Source organism: Triticum dicoccoides, chromosome 3A (genome assembly GCF_002162155.2).
Source record: "Triticum dicoccoides isolate Atlit2015 ecotype Zavitan chromosome 3A, WEW_v2.0, whole genome shotgun sequence".
NCBI lineage: Eukaryota > Viridiplantae > Streptophyta > Magnoliopsida > Poales > Poaceae > Triticum > Triticum dicoccoides.
Window position 1 is genome coordinate 565,081,845 of NC_041384.1, and position 13,687 is coordinate 565,095,531.

The window sequence follows — 13,687 nt, forward strand, 5'->3', positions numbered from 1 at the left end:
GATACGAGCCAACTAGATGTCGCCACAGTTTTTGTGTAGCAGGTCACACGCAACGTCAAACCAACAACGAGACTAGAACACCGCTCAAACTTTCACATGGTTATATAAAACCGCACTGAACAGACAGACGCGTGTAAGCCAAAAAGTAGATTAGAATGTGCTGACGAAAACTTGTACAAATATAAGTTAACTAACAACATTTTGCTTTGTTATATCTTCATAATAGTCAAACGACACCATTGCAGCCAATTGAAAGTTAACCTGAGGGTCGGGTCCCTACTTGCAGTGCCAAATTAATTGGATGGTCTAACAACCACAATGACATCTTTCAACTACAAAATCTCAACACCTGTACAAACTAAAAGCACTAGGCCCCTATAGAAATGCTATTTGTTACCTCCCCTGAGAAACATTTATCTATCACTGCCCCTATTACACCATTCCATGAGCAAAATTGGGTTCCATCTCAGGAGGTGATGCTAAACCATGAACAAATAATTCAAGTCATCCACTGTCAGTCGAGTCTGACCGCCACCAGATTTATCTTCCCCAAAAGCTGAGGCAACCATCTCCCGCTTTTTCTCCTGAGACAAATTATACATCTTAGTACGCACTGCATGAAACAGTGCATCTAAAAATTCATTGCCAAACAGAATATATCGATAAATAGTACCCTCTCGTCGAGGACCAATGGGAAGGGTTACATCACATAGGATTTAACCGAGTGAGCAGTTGGAACTCAAAGCAAGAAATTAAATATTTCGTATTAAGATAGCCCTTGTGCAGTTTCTCTTTTGTAATTTTTCTCTCTTCTAACAAAATTTTACTGTCAGGGCCTTCCCTACAGTTTCGGTTCAAAAAGATAGCACTGTTTTGTATGGTGATCAAGTTGTACCCTATTCGGTCCAGGTGAATTCTGGTGCCTACCTATTGTTCCGGTTGGTCTCAGGTGATCCCAGGAAAATGAAGCTATATATTTACAACATCACAAGGATGTGAATAATGTTAGGGATATACTTAAAGCTACAAAAATAGACTTTCCAACTTCTTTAGTATCTCTCACTGCTCAAAAGGAGGGGCGGGAGTAGGCAAGAATCCTACACGTCTATACTTTTAAAAACTGGATCACTGATAAAAAAGGTGAAGACACCCTACTTGATGGTTCATAGTCCACGGTGTTGATTTGACCCACCAATTTCTCATTCGACTGAGAACAGTCTCTTAAGAGAAACCGGGACATTGGTACCTACGGCCAGTTTGAGCACAGAGCAAGTATCGATATCCTGGCCAATCTAAGCATCCTACGCGTATATACTTTTAAAAGCTGGACCGATGATCAAAACGGTGAAGACACCCTACTCGAGGATTCATCGTCCAGGGTGTCGGTGGTTTACCGGTTGACCAACCAATTCTCTCATGCGACTGAGACCAGTCTCTTGAAGAGAGAGACATTGGTCCCTACAGCCAGTATGAGCACATAGCTAGTAGCCTAGTATCGATATCCTGGCCAGTCTAAAAGGTGGGTAGGCATACTAAATGAAGTGATCTTATGCTGATGGTTTTAAATTTACCTGGAGTGCCAGAATACGATCTTCAACAGTATCTTTGACAGTTAACCTAGATACTGTGACTGGTCGTGTTTGGCCAATACGATGTGCTCTATCAACAGCTTGGTCCTCAGTGGTAGGATTCCACCAAAGATCGAGCATAAGCACATGGCAGGCAGCCACCATATTTAGACCAAGACTCGCAGCTTTGAGAGACATGATCATAACAGAAACCTGCCAACAGCAGAAATCATCAGAGAACAAATTGTGATACACTCGAGAAAGTTGCATGTAAAAAATATCATTGAACACGAACCTCTGGAACTGTTTTGAAGTCATTCACGGCTTTTTCCCGAGCAGCAACAGACATTGTTCCATCAAGCCTCCGGTAGGTCACATGAGAAGCTTTCAAATGAACCTCTAGCAAATCCAGCATTCTAGTCCATTGAGAGAAAACAATGGCCTTCTCTGTCGTCTTGGTGTCAGCATATTCTGAACTCATCCCATTGGTATTTTCAGAGGCAAGCCCAATTGTTTTTTTGCTATCACTACTTTGGGTGGGGTCAACTTTAGGTAATGAGAGAATGATATCTAGGGCAGCCCTCACTTTAGAAGATGCATAAGATGAATCAATCCCAGTTTGATTTTCAGTATGTACCATCTCTGTACAGGAATCATTAGACTGGAATTCACTTGTTGATTTGCACGAGAATTCAAGGGTGCCTCGAGAAAATAATGAAGTTGCATTAAGTCGGACTCTGCAATTAGAGACTGGACATATGCTGTCATCACCAGTAAGTTGCTCCAATATGCACTGGTTGCAAAAAACATGCCCGCATGTAGTAACGACAGCATCTTCAGGTGCATCCTGCACAATTTAAGTCAGCTAAGATTTAGGTATGAACTGAAGAAGAATATTAGGCATGACAAAGCTGGGGTCAAGAAACTGGAATGAAGCCAAGGGTTTCCTTTCCAGTTTTTGTTTCTTTTATCTAGTTCCGATTTATGCTGACACGATCTTAGGAAATTGCAATACCTTTCAATGTTTCCCTTCTGTGTGTCCAAGAAAGCAAACCCCCCTTTCGAGTATTTAACATTACGAGCCACAATTATTCAAATAAATTACAATAGACCACACCCCGCAGCATGACAATAGCAAAATGAAATATTGTAGAACATGGTGTAGATACAAAGAGTAAACATAGATATTAGGGAGATATTATAACTATAGGTGAGAAAGAGAAGAGGCAAATACACTTACGTTGCAGAGAGCACATATAGCTGAACAAGATTGCAAACAAACCAGCAATTCTTGTTTTCGTTCCATTGGAAGTTTATTCGCACTCTCCAATGAAGAGGTCCAGCTAGACTCATGACCTTTAACTAAATGAGGGTGATCACATGCCTGTCTAAGCCGTAAAAGCATCAGCAGGATATTCACGTAGTTTTGCCTAACAGTACCAGCAGCTGCATAGACCTGCAGATAAATTGTCAGATTAGACCAGGTGAGCAATTGACCATGTAGATAGGCTCCTTAAGTTTAAGAATGGAACACATAAATAAGGAGCCATAGTCAACTTGGCGTGAAGTGAACATGAAATGAGTGGTCAAACATGCCATCATCTCATAAATGTTCATATGAACTGTTTAGTATCAAGACTGTACAAGTTCTTTTTTGTGTGTTATCCAGACTGTACTAATCCAATCCCATAAGTAAAGTAACATGTTTGCTGTCCAGGTATGTGGAGCAATGTAATCCATATATTCCAAAAGCATAGATAGAAATTAACCAAATATATATGAGTTATGTTTCACAATACAAAGGAATAACATTCATAATTAAGAATATAATCCTGACTGATTTATTGTGGAGAAATAGCAAGACAATATCAAAAATCAAAATATTGAAAGAACAAAATAAAAGAATGCATCAGAAAGTGGGTGGATAATTAACACTGCGAACACACCTTAAATTGTGCTCGCGATTCAGCTTCTAGGGTGTTATAAAATGCACGCTCCTCACTTGTGAAGTTCACAGCCTTGAGAGATATGGTCTTCGGCGGTAGGGAAATGATTGGTTTTCCATCCAACATTGTCGCTACATTACCAAATAAATATAACTTTCAGCACCAATTACAAAGTTTAAAATTATGGGGACCACAAATCAACTACTTTGGAACAGAAAGAATATTACACAGGAATAGCAGGGTGCCAGATCATAAGCACGCAAATGAAATTAAAAGCACAGCAGTAGCGATTACGAACATAAAACGACAGAAATTTCAAATGTGGGAATGTTCTAAACAATAGGAACATATATTTGATCTGTCAATAATATAATGCATGTTCCTTGTATTAAGACCTAGAATACCCATTTTTAGAGTACTAACTGTGGAAATAGCCAATAGAAGTTTCAAATGGTACAAATTATGCTTAACATGCTAATTGATGATTTGATGCCATCCTCTAATGTATCATCCACTAAGATATTTTCATCAATGGTCTGAAGACACCTAGCAACTCCAACTCTTCAACATGTTATTTGGTGAAAGATTAATAAAAAAATATGATGATTAACTAGCAACACTAGCTTCACTATCATAATTTTCATAAATTCTAAGCCAAAGTTAACTCTGATTAAAATGTCAAATGTAAAATGTGGTTTAAGTACAATCAGCAAGCCATCTTGTTGGGAGACAACAAAGTAAGACTTCTTAGATATGCACAGGCTAAGAGATGGAAAACACAAATAGTAAGTTCAGTAACTGACCTTTAGTCCGACGTAGCATTACAGTCTTCAAAACAACTTGCAGCTTCTTGTAACCATTAATTGGGTTCCTGCTGATTGGCATTTTTATCATGGTGCAAAAATGCTTGTATTCACAATACGGTTCATATCGGAGAAATTTAAAATAGCTAAAGAGATCTTCAACAGCATTCTGTATTGGTGTCCCTGACAAGCACCACCTTCTTTTGGCTCGCAAATTCCAGCAAGACCCAGCAACATTGGTTCGGTAATTTTTAATACTTTGTGCTTCATCAAGAATAACCCTGAACCATGCTACTCTTGCAAGAGGTTTCTCTGGTAAGTTACTCTTCTCTGTTGTGGCCTTTTTAGTTTTCTTAGAAGAGGAAGCCTTCCTCTTTTTGCTGCCTGAAACAGGAGCACCATATCTGTCTGCCTTCCCTTTCTCTTCATCATCGCTATCAGGACTTGATTGCTTTGGTACCTCCATACTTACTATAGAATACGTAGTTAGCACAACATCATATTTAGTGAGCTCGTTAGGATCTTTCGTACGGTTGCTACCATGATATATTAGAAAGGACAAATTAGCTTTACTGGTAACTTTGTTCCTCAGTTCTTCCGCCCACTGCCGTAGAACACTTGTCGGGCAAACAACCAGAGTCCCAGCAGCTGGCCTGGCCTTAATCTCTACAATATGATTCTCTGTCTTAACTGTAGTGCTTGTTGTCACTTCAGAGCTACATGTCTGTGACCTCCTTTTCAAACAAAGATCAGTGGGGTCGTCTTCGTCATCGTCAAGAGATACAGCTTCACACAGCTCTGGCTTAATGGCAGTTGACCTTGGTACTGGTGATCTTTCTGTCAATATCAGTGAAATAGTTGATATAGTTTTACCCAAGCCCTGAAAAGCATCAGATGACATCTAAGACACATTCGCACACTTTGCTGAACAGAAGGGAGAAATTAACTAGTATACCTGATCATCTGCTAGAATTCCACCAGAGCAATGTGAACCATTTTTCTCCTTTTGCACCATCCATGACAGAGCAATTTTCTGTAAGAATAAGATGAAATATAGTACTAAATACGCAGAAGCTGGTGACACTATTTTTCAGGGAATCACATTACATTGACTGCAAGGTGTACCTGATGCCTCAATAAAGGAACTGATAAAAGCCCATCAGGTGGATTAGCCTCAGACTTTGGCTGGGATATATCCTGGCAAACTTCAAATATGTTAAGCATACTGAAGCAGCACATGAAACTAGGTGCCAGAAAAAAATACTGAATGATGTTACTTTCTCCGTCATCAGATAAATTCCGTGCTCAATCACTAAGTTTTCACAGCAATAAAGGCAAACCAAGTGTTCTATAGGGTATGGTTATAGGATATCATAGGAAGATGGGAGACATAATCACCAGCAGTTACCAGAACAGAAAGTACTTAGTAAGCTCAAGAACCAGCATATGGGAACTTGCCCAAAAAATTAATAATTACCAACATTATCAGAGAATTTCTAAATGTTGATACTCAACAAACTAAAAGTGTGTATTAAGTATCCTAAGTGTTGCTTACGAAAAACTGCAATTGGGGATTTTGAGTGATCATTCACAATAAGGTCTCATTTAGTTTGGAGGATTTTCACACAAAAAACCTAGAAACAAGGATTCCAGAGGAAAAATCCGTAGGAATACTATTCATTTCTTTTGTTTTTGGAGAAAACTACATATCCAGTCAAAGCTCATTTTGTGCATAGGACCGAGGCAAGACAATTCCTTAGGATGACAAGTGTCATCCTATCAAATTCCTATAGTACTCCTAATTCCTACATTTTAGTTTCCTCCAAACCAAATGAGCCGTAATCATTATTCGGCCAATGATTTTGTGATTCGTGATAGCAGGTATAACCAAGTTAAATAAGTGTGAAAAGGAGGATCCAACAGTACAGAGGGATATATAACCTGCAATGCGAGTCGTAGAGTCGCCCTTTCATCATGCGACTTATATGCCATCCCGCCAAATCGAGGAACAAAAGGACTTGCAGACAAAGATTGCTGAAAGTTATTTAGTTTTCCTTGGATTCCCTGGGGTGGCAATATATGACCAGGAGCACGATGGCTACTAAGGTTAAGTAAATCAGAACCACCATTGACATTTGCACCGAAGCAACTTCTTGATAAATTCCCCCGAGCAAAGGAGTTGCCACTTCTGTGAATATCATATTGTTCATGAAAAGCTGGAGGCATTTGATCTGTCAGGCTCCTATACGGGTGTTGGTGGCTGATAGGAACTAAACTAGAGTTCAGCAACTGTTTTGTTGAGCCTCCTAAGTATTTATCAGCATCCTCTGTAGTAGAGTTTCTGCTTGAGGGTATTGGAGAAGAGTCGGTGCTAGACTCACTCTTGAAACCAATATATTCAGACTGGATCTGCTCACAGGATAATGAATCTGGGGAGGACATGTAGTAACCTGATAAAGATGTATCATCACAATACTGATCCGGAGAGCCTGTCTGCATCGAACTGCTTTCACATATATTCTGTGGGATCTGTTCCATCTCATATGACTGATTGTTATGCGGCAAATCATGCATTGACATTTCACCAGCCATATCAAGAGAACCATACTCTGCTTTGGGACATTCTCCAAACTTCGCCTGCAGATAATCTCCCTGTACAGTTAGGCAACTGCTATTGCCATTGTTCATGCTTCCAGTCGCCTCACCAATGTTCAGCTCAGTGTAAGAAATATCAGGGATAGCAGCATTATGGTCAAAAGAGAATGTGTTCATTGGTATGAATTGATTACCCGCCTGACCAGTGTTATCAAATATTGCCCCTGTATCCTCGCTTTTAACTTCACTCAAACCAGATTGCTCTGGGAACTGATTATGTGGCAAATCTGCAGTAGATATGAAATGAATATGATTTCTTTAAACTCAGATGATGCAAGCTATGTATTGCCAAGGAGAAATTTGACATACAAGTATTCGTTGGTGGCCCCATGCCCTCTAAGTGGTTCTCTGCTTTGACCTGTGCTTTGCCAAAGTACTGCTCACCAACATATGAACAATTTGACAGAACTTCGTATGGAGATGCATTTGCTTCTTCAGCAGCATTTATATGGTTTAATGTGTCCCTTGGTAAAGGTTGGTTGTTATGATTGGTAGTTCTGCAGTTTCCAGATAAATCTGCAAAGAAATGATCAAATAAATAGTGCATCATACGGAGTGCGACATAAAGTGTCAGTTTAAAGCAATTTTTCTGTTTCTCACCACTGCCAACCAAACCATAAGGCTTAGCATCGGAGTCATCAAAGGTTCCATCTCCTTGTTCAACCATTGCTTCCATCTGGTATTGCGAAGGGTCTATGTGTGACCAAAAACCTTCATCCTCCAAAAATTCTGCTCATTGATAAAACAATAGCTTAACAATGATTTTATTTGTTGAAGGAAAGCTCTCGTAAAAACATATGATGAACTGAGAAGCTAAGTCTACCTTCATGGTTTTCAAATCCATTTGCATAACCTGTCGTGTCCATTGGCACCTCTAAGGAATCTTGATTGGCCTGCATTTCATCCTCCAAAAATTCTGCTCATTGATAGAACAATAGCTTAACAATGATTTTGTTTAAGGAAAGCTCTCGTAAAAACATATGGTAAACTGAAAAGCTCAGTATACCTTCATGGCTTTCAAAACCATTTGCAAAACCTGTCTTGTCCACTGGCGCACCTTGATTGGCCTGCATTTGAATAACATGATATTTAATGACGGGGTATGACATAAGGGACACATTCCAAAAAATATTAATGATACAGCATGCCTAGATATAGACGCACAATCTTGCGACTGCTGAGCACAGGCATCCATATGATGCTAGAAATAGTAGACGGAACATTTTTACTTGATTTTATGCTCTGGCTTGTTAGGAAAAAGGAACATGCGCTATGATTATTCAACAACAAATTACCGCAATACCGATGGATGAAATCTGAAACCCTAGCATTCAACAGCTTAGTGTCACATTTTCAAACAATCAAGTAGCTCAAGTAACAAGCTGAGCTCTCAAAAGTCACATGTTGATCCAAATCCAATCATATACTGGAGAAACACCTTTCACCATAACAACCAATCACCAATGAATAATTGGATGTTCAATGTATTACACTGCACTGAGTCACTCACAGTAAGAATCCAAGATTCCCACCATCGCCCCGCAGAAAATCAAATCAAACTGATTCATCTAATTTTTATAATAAAATTACAGCCAGCTTAGAAGATCTGAGTGTAACTCCTTCGCTCCATAAGCACACCCAAGAAGGTATGACAACAAATAGCTGAATGCTGACAAAAAGAAAAACTTAACCGTTCTCACACTCTGGAGATCATATAAGCAACTAGAAAGTAGAGGTAGATGCATACATATCTACCCTACACATCGAAACAAGAATTGGGAGCCGATATACCATACCAGAAAAGGGAAAAAACAATGCAACTCCTGCTAACCCCTTATAATCCTCACTTGGCCACATGCCGCGATCATCAACGACCTAACTAGTCAGCACTAGTCCACATATCTCATCATAGACTCGTTGCTACCAACCACCCCAATCGGCTCAGCTGCCATACTACCACAGGCGAGGGCAGTGACCCAACACTCGGCCATTTTTTGGACCCAATGCATCAGGGCCGAAGCCTCTTCAAGTCAACAACCTCCAGTGACAAAGGCAGCACCATATGACCATTGCTCATGTGATTGGGTTCAAATACCAAAAGATGGATGTCATTTCCCAACAACATTTAACAAGCACATATATAGACGGCATAACTTAATTGCATCTCATGCTATAACTGAGCTTTTAGCATCAACAAGCATGTGTGTGCCACTTAGTAGGGAGAAACAAAAAAAAAAATAACTCCACCCAAACTAAAAAGTCGCACCGAATCCCTTGTCAAGGCTTGATCACGCTTGGCTCACACACATCTCACTCGAAAAGGCACGGCGTCTAAGAGACAAGACCCCAGGCATCGCGAATTGCGGATATGTAGGGGGGGCATGGCACCCCAAACAGTCGTACGCGTCCGCTCCGACGCAATCCAAAACCCTAGCCCCGGGCGCGGCCAACCCTGCCTACCGAATTGGATCCGGCCGGTCCGAGCGAGATGCGAATTAGGGCAGGGGCGGGGCGGCAAAAGGCACGGACGCACGCACCTCGGGCTGCGGGTCCTCCCCGTCGTCGGCGGGCTCGCTCTCGAGGAAGGCCATGAAGTCGCCGAGGGGCATGGAGAGGTTGTCCTCGGCGCCGCCGCCGAAGCCCCCGTCGTCGAAATCCATCGCCGGTTCCTCCGCCATCATCCGCCGCGGCGCGATTCGATCATGCAATTCGCCGCGGGAGCGGAGCCTTGCTTTTTCTCCGCCGGACGAGCCCGAGGCCCCTTTCTCTCTCGCCCTCGTTTTTAATCGTGGCGGGGGTGGGGGGCGGCTGCGCTGCGGTGCGGTGGGCTGAGGAGATGCCGTCCGCGTCGAAGTGGTGGAAAAGAGGAGCAGGAGGCCAAGGGGAAAAATTCGTTCCGGGTTGGGGGATTTTTAAAAGCGAGCGAGCCCCAGGAAAGGGTCGGCGTCGAGGGTTTGGGAATGGCCGGGTACAGGCCGGACTCGGGTTCGTGGGGGGTGGAGTTATTTCGCGGCATGTGCACCACGCGGTGGGCGGACGAGCCGCGGACCGGACCCCGGTTAGCTGGCTGGCTCTGGGGCCAGGGACTCTGGCTCGGTTTTCGGAGCCGAGGGCCGTCCAGCTTTCGGGGTCGTCGTCGTGGGTCGGGTCACGGGTCCGTGTGCCACACGGAACCGTGCGGCGGGCGGGCGTGGCTTTTTGCAGGACAGCCCCGGGAATACGTGTATATTCGACTCGAGGATTGAAATGAAATGATGGAACCGGGATTGGGTGTCCATATCCATTGTTGCGAAATGGGAGACAGTGGTAACACGTTGTTGTTTAAGAAACACGTGATGATCATAGTAGGATAAAGTCCGCCCTAGTGCTCAATCTTATGATAGTTTAAGTTTGTACCATACGCTAAGGGGGCTTGCGGGCCCGCAACGCCGCCACGCAGGACTCCGACACCCTTGGTCTACTTAAATTCCTCTTCTGGTCATATTGCCTTTCAATCCGTCCTTGCTCCTTGTTTTGCATTCGCGCCATCCTGTTTTAATGTTGCCGTTGTACCTTTTCGGCCACCACCCAGGTATTGTTAGACGTCCGCAACCATCACCCAAACGCGCGCTCGTCTTTTACTATGGCACCGTCCATCCAAGATCCGTCTGCAACTAGGTACCCTCTGTCCTCCTGCCGATACCACAACTTATGGTTTTTGAACTTCATGTCATTTTTTAGAGTAAGAGGAATGGCGGGTACTCGACCCCATCAAGATTGAGTTGTTTGTACGATGCGTGCTTGGTCGTACCTATGGACTTTCTACGCAGGAGCGCAAGAGGGTGGGGCCTTTTGAGAGGGCGTGCATGGTTCGTTTCATGCCCAGACTTGAGTATCAACAATATTACTTCTTCCATTTCATATGTAATGCGTATAGATTTTTTTAAAATCAAACTTTACAAACTTTGCTTAAGTTTATAGAGTAACTTGTTTATATGTACATCTTATAAAGAACCTAATGATATATGTTTTTTTGCGAGAAAACTTTCAATCTATTCATCTTCAATCATGGCAATACAACGTACATCGAAAATAATAAAAATTACATCCAGATCCGTAGACCACCTAGCGACGACTACAAACACTAAAGCGAGCCGAAGGCGCGCTGCCGTCATCGCCCCTCCATTGCCGGAGCCGGGCAAAACTTGTTATAGTAGACAGTCGAGAAGTTGTTGTGCTAAGGTCCCATAGGACCAGCGCAAAAGAACAGCAGCCGCCGCCGATGAAGAGTGGCGTAGATTAGAATGATCCAACCTGAAGAAACACAAACGTAGACGAACTGCGACCAAATCCGAGCAAATCCATCCAGGATAGATCCACCGGAGACACACCTCCACACGCCCACCGACGATGCTAGACACACCACCGAAAACGGGAACTAGGCGGGGAAAACTTTATTCCATCTTTAGGGAGCCGCCGCCGTCTCGTCTTCCTAAGCAGAACACAAACCCTAACAAAAATTGAAGAAACATCTAAAAACGGAGCCCTCCCGCCGGCAAGGGCCGAGATCCACCGCACCGCCATGGCCAGGCCACTGGAGACGAGGCGGACCGGCGGCGACGCCGGCGGGAGGCAAAGAAACCCTAAGCTTTTTCTTGGAAAGAAAGTGTTGCTAGCAGACGTTGTAATGATATATGATTGACATTTTAGATGTAAATATTTTTCTCTACAAACTTGATCAAAATATATGAGGTTTAATTTAAAAAAAAATCTATATGCACTACATTATGAAACTGATGGACTACAAAATATGTGTTGAACTGCATTGAATATCTTGGGAGTTGATAATCAATGTGACGGTGGATATCCTGGTCGGATGCTTTACCAATTATAGGCTGCAATGCATTACTAATCGTACCAGAACATAAGTGTACGGGTCACTCGCATTTACCCTAGTAGCGTATAAAGTTACATTCTTAGTTGTTGTGAGTAATTGCTTAGCTGTTGCCTTTATTGCTCAGTTGGGAGTATTGGAAAAAGAAAAAAATCGATATTCTTCATATATATTTAAGACAAAGCGTTCTAGTTATGTGCAGTAAATATGCACAAACTGCTCACAGTGGAGTAATTTAGCTAATAACGTAATGCATCCCAAGGTTAATTTGCCTACGTGGCAATGAGTTAATAAAGATAGAGATGTTTGTGAAACATAACATTTTCAATATAAACCTACAAGCTAATAAATGAACTCATCCATGACACTACTACTATGATACTTTATGAAGATAGCTTTTCCAAAATGAGTTTACAAGCTAATAAATAAAGTGATACTCCTCACTTGTATAATATAGCATTTTCCGAATTGGATGCAGTGTCCAATTTGGATGTCGCGCTTGCGCGATGAAGAGCAGGAGGGGCTGCAGGTGTCCGGCTTGACATGGAGGAGTGTCTCCGTTGCCGCCGTTGGGCCATTGATGTGGAGGACGAAGCGATGGAGTATGACCTCCATCTGCTGCTCGTACTCATCGTAATAGCGTACACCACGTCTTGCGTCGCCAGCTGCTGCTGCAGCGGCTGGTCCTTCTCGTCGCTAAAGGAGATGACGATCTCCTCCTTCACCAAGGCGTCGGTCGTGATGAGGACAAAGGCCCCGGAGTGTGAGGGCGGCGTCGCCACGACCCTCCGGATACCATTGGCCCATGACTTGCCCGTCGAAAGTTGTAGATGAAGAGAGGAGGTGTTGAGCAATGCGATGAACCGGGATTGGGTGTGCATATCCATTGTTGCAAGATGGGAGACAGTGAAGGAAATATGCCCTAGAGGCAATAATAATGTTATTATTTTATTTCCTTATATCATGATAAATGTTTATTATTCATGCTAAAATTGTATTATCCGGAAACATAATACTTGTGTGAATACATAGACAAACCAAACGTCACTAGTATGCCTCTACTTGACTAGCTCGTTAATCGAAGATGATTATGTTTCCTAACCATAGACATGTGTTGTCATTTGATTAATGGGATCACATCATTAGGAGAATGATGTGATTGACATGACCCATTCCATTAGCTTAGCACCCGATCGTTTAGTATGTTGCTATTGCTTTCTTCATGACTTATACATATTCCTATGACTATGAGATTATGCAACTCCCGTTTACCGGAGGAACACTTTGTGTGCTACCAAACGTCACAACGTAACTGGGTGATTATAAAGGAGCTCTACGGTGTCTCCAAAGGTGAATGTTGGGTTGGCGTATTTCGAGATTAGGATTTGTCACTCCGATTGTCGGAGAGGTATCTCTGGGCCCTCTCGGTAATGCACATCACATAAGCCTTGCAAGCATTACAACTAATGAGTTAGTTGCAAGATAATGTATTACGAAACGAGTAAAGAGACTTGCCGGTAACGAGATTGAACTAGGTATTGAGATACCGACGATCGAATCTCGGGCAAGTAACATACCGATGACAAAGGGAACAATGTATGTTGTTATGCGGTCTGACCGATAAAGATCTTCGTAGAATATGTAGGAGCCAATATGAGCATCCAGGTTCCGCTATTGGTTATTGACCGGAGACGTGTCTCGGTCATGTCTACATTGTTCTCGAACCCGTAGAGTCCGCACGCTTAAGGTTTCGATGATAGTTATATTATGAGTTTATGAGTTTTGATGTACCGAAGTTAGTTCGGAGTCCCGGATGTGATCACGGACATGACGAGGAGTCTC

The 13,687-nt window shown here is 42.6% G+C and overlaps 1 protein-coding gene across 3 annotated transcripts; it reads right to left on the minus strand.

Annotated features, from left to right (window-relative positions):
* Window positions 1–158: 158 nt before the first annotated feature.
* On the minus strand, window positions 159–9,849 carry LOC119269205 (helicase-like transcription factor CHR28). Of its 3 annotated transcripts, none has more exons than XM_037550995.1 (14): window positions 9,510–9,849; window positions 8,030–8,039; window positions 7,796–7,888; window positions 7,573–7,701; window positions 7,282–7,488; window positions 6,259–7,199; window positions 5,443–5,514; window positions 5,273–5,350; window positions 4,318–5,197; window positions 3,515–3,645; window positions 2,809–3,024; window positions 1,864–2,415; window positions 1,572–1,781; window positions 159–584 (listed from the first exon to the last, which is right to left on the minus strand). In XM_037550995.1, the coding sequence occupies exons 1-14, from the start codon at window positions 9,651–9,653 to the stop codon at window positions 480–482; spliced, it is 3,768 nt and encodes a 1,255-aa protein (XP_037406892.1). In that variant the 5' UTR covers window positions 9,654–9,849; the 3' UTR covers window positions 159–479. The 3 variants fall into 3 exon arrangements, with proteins under 3 accessions (XP_037406892.1, XP_037406891.1, XP_037406893.1); XM_037550994.1 differs by having other exon boundaries at window positions 7,979–8,039; XM_037550996.1 differs by having other exon boundaries at window positions 7,796–7,865; window positions 7,979–8,039; window positions 9,510–9,638.
* Window positions 9,850–13,687: the final 3,838 nt, after the last annotated feature.

Coding starts and splice junctions, on each gene's coding strand:
- LOC119269205 (XM_037550994.1), bottom strand. CDS start 9,653: ATGATGGCGGAGGAACCGGCGATGGATTTCGACGACGGGGGCTTCGGC. Junction 7,489..7,572: donor TTATGGTTTGGTTGGCAGTG/GTGAGAAACAGA, acceptor ATTTCTTTGCAG/ATTTATCTGGAAACTGCAGA. Junction 3,025..3,514: donor AATCGCGAGCACAATTTAAG/GTGTGTTCGCAG, acceptor ATTTATCTGCAG/GTCTATGCAGCTGCTGGTAC.